The sequence below is a fragment of the Nuphar pumila genome, chromosome 8 (assembly GCF_984573655.1).
Source record: "Nuphar pumila chromosome 8, dmNupPumi1.hap1.1, whole genome shotgun sequence".
In the NCBI taxonomy this organism is placed as follows: domain Eukaryota; kingdom Viridiplantae; phylum Streptophyta; class Magnoliopsida; order Nymphaeales; family Nymphaeaceae; genus Nuphar; species Nuphar pumila.
This window is the reverse complement of record NC_143256.1, coordinates 117,439,879-117,447,318: the sequence shown is the minus strand read 5'-3', so window position 1 is coordinate 117,447,318 and position 7,440 is coordinate 117,439,879. Positions and strand designations below refer to the sequence as shown.

General features: G+C 39.3%; 1 protein-coding gene across 2 annotated transcripts; it reads right to left on the bottom strand.

The window, feature by feature from the left end:
• Positions 1-1,629: 1,629 nt before the first annotated feature.
• On the bottom strand, positions 1,630-6,323 carry LOC149830367 (large ribosomal subunit protein uL24z-like). Of its 2 annotated transcripts, none has more exons than XM_090016474.1 (5): positions 6,286-6,323; positions 4,979-5,017; positions 4,773-4,885; positions 3,330-3,471; positions 1,630-2,075 (listed from the first exon to the last, which is right to left on the bottom strand). In XM_090016474.1, the coding sequence occupies exons 2-5, from the start codon at positions 4,992-4,994 to the stop codon at positions 1,903-1,905; spliced, it is 444 nt and encodes a 147-aa protein (XP_089872600.1). In that variant the 5' UTR covers positions 4,995-5,017; positions 6,286-6,323; the 3' UTR covers positions 1,630-1,902. The 2 variants fall into 2 exon arrangements, with proteins under 2 accessions (XP_089872600.1, XP_089872601.1); XM_090016475.1 differs by having other exon boundaries at positions 6,206-6,296.
• Between the last annotated feature and the right edge of the window lie 1,117 nt (positions 6,324-7,440).

Sequence of the window (7,440 nt, the reverse complement as noted above, 5' to 3'; positions counted from 1 at the left end):
CACCTTGAAATTTATGCCCTTTTTATTCTCCTCTTTAGGGTTACACCAATATTACAGAAAAGGGTTAAAAAAGATCAAAAAATTTACAACTTAAAACACATAACATCTAATCTTGGATCCTAATGATCCAAGATCCATTGCACGTCTTAACAACACCCTCCAATCTATATTGGTGTGATTACGATTGGTAAAACCAATGTTGTCAATATTGGTATCGGCCCTGAATAGTTTGGCCAACCGATACCATTACTCAAGTGAATCGGCCAAAAAATAATAAAAAAATATTACATGTCAATCAAAATGTAACACATGTTAAAACCATTACGACAATATAAAAAAAGTAATTTTTAGTATTTTTTGAATTTATTAAAAAATAACCGATTCAGGGGTGAACCGTATCCATTTTCCGCTGATACGATGTATCGGCCAATAAGCACCGATCCTGACAACACTGTAAAACCCTTGAGGTCCTCCCCAGCCCACCCACCGGGGAGTACAACCCTTTCCATTGCACGTTACCATTGTCATGAGTTGTGGCTTTTGCCTGGCAAAGAAAGTCCAAAATAGCCAGCAAAACTAAACATTGCACTCGTCCACCCAAATTGGGTGGGTATAAACTATACAATTAGTTGATTCATTCTATAGCATAAAGAGGCCTTGATTCTGTAATCTTCTAAATTATTTCTTACGTTTATCACTGGGAAGCAGATCAAACCGATCACTGAATGAGACCCCAACCGATATGGTTTACATAGTCCATTAAAAATCACGTATACTTCAGATAATGTCAGTTGGCCTGTTATATGGATTGACAATGTATTCAAACATTAACAGGAATAGATCTCGACATCTTAAAGCATGCGGACTAGGAACAAGATAGATCATGCCATTGAGATCCTATTTGGTCGAGGTGCTTTGAAATAGGTGGACGGTCAAAGTAAACCACGTGAAAGTTTTTTCATGGGACCAAAGCCTTGCGGGACAAGAAGTCACTTAAAAGGTAGCAATCCCTTCGAAGTGACTTCTCCTGCCAGAGGTGTTTGGCAAGATTTTCCCATGGAAAAACATTCACCGGGTTTTCAATGTCCATCTTGAAATGGTAGCAGATTTCATAAAACATAGCATTGCTGTGTGAAAGCTAGACGCCCCAAAGACAACTCTCATGGGGTGTTAGTTTCCAAGCCCCCTTTCCCATGAAATGGGCCTAAAATAAACAGTCCCGAGGGAGGGGGAACTGGGTTTTGACAGAAACACGCTCTTCCCTCATTTAGTTAGCAGGCGCCCTGACACCTAATTCTCACAGAGGTGTTTGATGAGAAAGAGGCTCTCTTCACAAGTTCCATAGGAAGTGGGGTGAAGCAAACGCCCCCAAAGTTCCTACAGGCTACAGATTTGGAAGTAGACCACATTCACATAAAAGTTTGGCGAACCATAACAATTTTCCCGTAGGAGAGTAATTCACACGTCGTGAGCTTCCTTAACAGGGCGAGAAAACATGGCCAGAATAAGATGGAAATTTCAGAGCTAGTTGCTGTCCACCTTTGATAGAAAGCCCTCACTTGAGATTTCTTTCCAGTGAACAGCTAATGCTAAAGACTAGACAATTGAAAAAGCAAATTAGGGCATATCTCAATCAAAGAAAAAACCGATATAAAGAAGAAACCGTCACATACCGATCACCCAAATATAGATTCTGACAGAAATGAAAAAATACCAAAATTATGTAGGAATAAAAAAGCAGCAGAAACATCCCAAACAAAACTCAATACTTCCAGGAACAAGTTAGATTATGGGCGGGCCTCAACCCATACCTAACCTATGTAAAAAAGCTATTGGTTCCCCTTTCTTGATGCAATCTAACTAGAGAAAAATTTAAGGACAACTAGGAGGCTTCGCCTTTGACTAATCAACAGCCTGGAGAGATGCGGCAACATCTTCAGCAGTGAATTTGCCTTTGCCTTTCTCGGTGGCCCTGCCTTTCCCCTTCCGCTCCAACAAGGCCTTTCTATCCTTGTCCAACTTCAGCTTGGTCACCATCACCTTTGAAGGATTAACACCAACATTCACAGTTGTTCCTACGTTTGCATAAGTGGGATTTTAGTTGATTACCAAAAAATAAATAAGAAAAAAAAAACCCACTAATAACCAGCCACATTCTTAATAGAGTTGGTGCTACAAAGGTCTCCCTCTAACCAGAAGAGAAACTAAAGCTGACCATACAAATTTCTTTTACTGGTTCTGTCCATTTTATGATACTTTCATTGTGGTCAATAGCCAGCTTGCGATGATCATCCTACCCTGCCAGTGCAAATTGCTTTTAAGAACAAAGCAGCCAGCCCTAGGGCCACCTATTGTATTATTACAAGGCCTATTATGAGAAATTGTGATTTACGAATATCAACTATCAAGGACTATTAGCTGTAGTCTGCAGCTGCCAGCTACCAAGGATAAGTTTTAACCGAAAGAATCACTTTATTTTAGGCCAAATGAAGGATGATAAGTTTTCAAAATGCATATCACGGTCGTGGTTCAGGAATGCTAGAATCCCCACAAACGTCTTGTCATCAGTTTAAATTACATCCAATGGATGTTCAGCACGGGACAGAACACAGCCTGAGATGTTGAATTTAATGGAATGCAAGAGTCGCAATCAAAGGGATGTGACTCTAGCATTCAGAACGCTTGTCACTGTTGTCCGAGAGCCAAATCTCTCCATCTCAAACGCACCCACAAAGAACAAAATGAAATGAGAACTCGACACTGACATCTGCAAATGGGAACAGAGACCAAGAACAACAATTTTGTTAGGTTTGGATATAGTCAAGTGTCACAGAGCATAATGGTCAAAAGATTTTAGAGAGGCAGCTAAGTGAAAGCTATGAATTGGTTCCCCCAAAGCAACCTGAGTTTGGGATAAAGTCACTCATGGAAGATTCAAGGAGCATAAAGAAGTCCACAAGCAAAATGATATGAAATATAAAGCTTCTAGTTGGGCCAGACATTGAGAATTTAGATTGGATTGGGTTGAACTCCTGCAATGGTTGTTTTGGAGCAAAACATCGGGGAGGCATTGGAGTTCAACCCGTTAAAGCCTTCTTTTGTATTTTTACTGAAAACCAGAATCAGCAAATATCATCTAGACCTTACAAGAATTACTTGCATATGGGAAATTATGGTCATTGACCTTACAAGAATTACTTGCATCTAGAAAGATTGAGCTGATTTAAGGACTATAGTAGGAGAAAGCATTTAACAGAATTTACTAGAAATCCTAATAAAAACTAAATGAAATGAAAAACAAACACGAATGCAGGACCTAGAGAACATACCGTTAACCTTTTCCCTCGTAATGCGCTCAATGTGAATAACCCACTTCCTTCTGTAAACCTGCACAATTTTACCTTCTCTTCCTTTGAATGTACCTCTGACAACCTGCACCTCATCATCTTTTCGGACTGGAACAGAACGAACCTGAAAGGAAACACAAAAGCACAAATAACTATCATTCACGAATATTTGAGGACTTTAAGGAGCAGCCATCACATTTTCTGTTCAATAGTGGTAGTCATTTGTTATAGTGAAGAACACTGACTGCTCCATGCATATGGGTCAATTTGGAATAACAGGTCACCTTGAGTATTGAGTTTTCAAGATAGAAGAATGGCTTGAAGCAATGTCACATGGACACAGCTAAAGGACATAGGGACATGCTATTCTTGTATAGCTTTCCATTAAGATTAGTACCTAAAAGGGGGCATGACATGGGAGCTATGTCACAGGGATTCGGCTAGCAGGGTGCCGCACCGGCATCGACGCGGGTGCAGCACCAGGTGCGATCAACCCAACCCTGGGTGCGTTGACGGCACCCAGGGTCATTTCGGTCCATTTTTTGGATTTTTTTTAAAAAAAATGCCCTATGAAATGGGATGCGGAATTTTAAAAAAATCTTGGGGGGGGGGGGCTGCCCCCCTATAACCCCCGGCAGGGGCGGCCCCCCCTGGACCCCCGCCCGCTGACCACACAGCGGGACCCGTGCCGGACACCCGGACCCCCTTCTCTCTCTCTCTCTCTCTCTATATATATATATATATATATATAGAGAGAGAGAGAGAGAGAGAGTTTTTATTTTTTACATTTTTGCCCCTGCCGCACCCCCGCACCCAAGGTTTTTGAAAGTGCCGCACCCCCGCCCCCACACCCATGTGACATAGCATGTGCGCAAATTGTAGCACCCCTAACACAGGTTTGGATTTTTGAAAAGACCTATTAAACTTGGCATTGAATGGGCGAGCAGTTTACAAGAAGACAATTGGCTTAGGATATAGCTGTTGCCTAGTCTCTTAGAAACAGTTTTTGTTGTTTGTTTTTGCTGATTTTTTTGTATGATTTGTTGGTAGCAGACGATGCCCCACCAGTTAAGTTATTTGATTAGTATCAATCATGCCCCTGCAGCAGATGGCCCTACAAAGTGAGGAGTTTGAGGTTCATCTTGTAGATGCTGAAGATTGCAGACATGTTCTTCTCGTATTTGTATTTTCTGCCCATTTAAGACCCTAAACTCAAACTAATTCCAAAGGATCTTGCATACTCAACCAAATTAATCAAGCTATGGTCATCAACAGGTGATACAGGTGTTAAAAAAGTGACAGGATTTGCACTGTCATCCATTTGAGGCCTAAGAAAATTGTGATGGTCTTCGACAACAGAAGATACCACTACCATATTTTCAACAAAGTCAGAGGCAAAATATTGAGAGAGAAATCGTATCCTACATTATATTTGTTCCGAAGGTCAGGTGACAAAGGTGCACTCATGAGAATGCGTCTGACACTTGAAGGTGCAGAAAAGTGTGCCTTTCGGCACTTCCTTCTTGAGCTTGTGACTCCTGCAGACCCATATAGAAAAGTGTGAGCATTCTATAACATAACAAGAAAGAGGCTAACATAGCGAGTAGCATAAACAATAACTAGAAACTCACTTGGGTTATACTTCATCTTGGATTCCCTACTCTAAGGCCCTGTAAAAAATGTTGTTGTTATAGCTCAATGCAATATAAAAACAAAATATATTGAGCAAAATTTTCCACGATAATGTAATAAATCCAGAAAAGAAAAATGAAAGACACCAAAAAGTCATTAACACTCCAGAAAAATTTTCAGAATGAATAAATACACTAAGTCAAAATACTGCCTCCATAGCAGTCCATGAAATGAGGAATCAGAACCCTACAAGAATGCTATCCACAAATAAGATGTGGTGAAAGTGGACCTACTATTGGAGGGCATTCCTCACTTCCATGCAGTTTTTTGTTCCTTTCAAGATCATCAGTAAAAAAAATTCCAATTTATGATTTTTGACAAGACATGACAGTACCAATTTATACTCAATACTTGAGCAACAAGACCAAGTTCACATAATTATATCAATTTACGTGTGGTGCTTGAGCAATAAAACCAAGAATTCATAATGATGACAACTTATATGTGGCAGTGGCACTTTGAGCATTAAACCAACAATTTTAATCAAAATGAATGGGAGAAGATAACCCAAGATAACTGATACACCAAGAATACTATCAAGTAATATGAAAAAGAAAAGGAATAATTACTAGCATTGCATATTACACAACAATCAAGATGTTTTTCATAGCAAAGATTTAGTCATTCAAAACATGAACATGGTAACTAGGGTTTTAAGTCACAAGTAACAAGGCGCCAAGAGACTTTGGATAGACAAGGGCAGGATCACTAGAGGCGCACACAAAGGAGTTTGTGCGCTGGCCAACATAAAGAACTAAAATACAAATTGTTTTCCACAAAAAAACTCCAAAGTGCAGTACTCTAGACGGTCCAGGCTAGGCCAATACACCGGAATCACCTAAACAATCAAACTTACGAGACAGATTGACAGAAAATTTCAGCGAAAAAAACATTTTAAAAAACAAAAAACACCACGATCGAATCTAAAACATTGCATTGAACAAAAAGCCCACAAATAGATTGAAGTTCATAATGCCCTGTATATTGCTATTTAGAGTTTAGGATTCACAAGATAGGGTTTATGCCAGATTGTAATGACTAAAAGGGATGACAACCCAAATGAAAACCATAAACGAAAAGGACTCCGCGCACACATTTTCAGAGCAAATGTCTCACATATCATATAACAAGACAACAAACAAAACAAAATCCAACATGCAACTCACAGAAACAACAGGAGAGAAAGATCAAAAGAAGATGAAAGCATGCAAGCCTTCAGCAGCAGCAGAAGAGTAAGAATACGCACCTCTCTCGCTCTCTAGCAAATGAAAATAGGGCGCCTCTTTTGTACGCCCTAAACATCTTAAAAAGTTTGCCCTAATGGCATCTGTGAAAGTCACCTTGATTTTGTGAGATATTACGAAATTTGCCAATCAGTTTAGCGGGTCGGATCTGAATTCCTATGGATCCGAAACAGAGCCACTTGGACTGGATATGGGCTCGTGTGGGATGCAAACAGGCCGGGTTACCAACTCCAAACTAGTCAGATCCAGGTTAGGATTTGGATTTTGATGGAAAGCGTTAGTTACTGAATCTTGCACCAAATTAACTTAAACGGCTAATCGGATTCTCCATTTGCACATGAAAGGATTTAAATATTAATCCGACAGTGAAAGTGAACATTCCTTATTAATTGGTTGTCATATCTTCCTCCTAATCCAATTAAATGGATATAGATTTGGTTGAATATCCAACCCAAATCCACACGGGGATGAATTAAAAAAACATCTTAGTATTATTGAAATATTATGAAAAGTGATAAAATTTTAGAAACGGATCCAATGAGGCTATATGGATCTACAAAAGACCGACAGTGAACAACTAACAAACTGGGTTGGATCGGAACTAGCTCTATATGAGTCCCAGCCAATGTCCGAACTGATTGCGGTTAACTCATTATCTTTAATGATTTTGGATATAGAACAAGCCGGGTGTAGTTTTGGATTTGAGAGACATTGGGGTTTTTTCCCCCAATTCCTGATCTGGTCTAAGCTCCAATTGGAATTGGATTGTACTCAGTTGAACCCAATCGCATCGTTGGATCAACATCGCTCTAGGTTGAAAGAATCATACCCGACTATAGGTTTGCTTGGACCTACACGGAGGCACCAAAAATACCACAAATAAAATTTTATTATCGCATTGAAACATAAAAATGTCAACTAATCAGCTTAATGTTGAACTTGCTAAGATGAAATGGTTAGAAAGTAAACAATTTTAATAAGAGAAAAAACTAACTAAAAATAACTGTATTGTCCTTGTAAAATGATGTGATTTAAAAAATTATTCACAATTTTCCAAAACCCTCTCCATATCCAAAATTGCTGATTCTCTATTTTTAGGATATTTTTATCCTTCACACAAGTGAACTTGTTGATGTTCATGTTCATGTTCATGTGAT

Excerpts from the sequence above, each read along its gene's own strand:
- LOC149830367 (XM_090016474.1), bottom strand. Across the intron at positions 3,472-4,772 it reads ACCTTCGGAACAAATATAAT|GTTCGTTCTGTTCCAGTCCG; the intron begins GTAGGATACGAT and ends GTTTCCTTTCAG. Across the intron at positions 2,076-3,329 it reads TACGAGGGAAAAGGTTAACG|GAACAACTGTGAATGTTGGT; the intron begins GTATGTTCTCTA and ends ATGCAAACGTAG.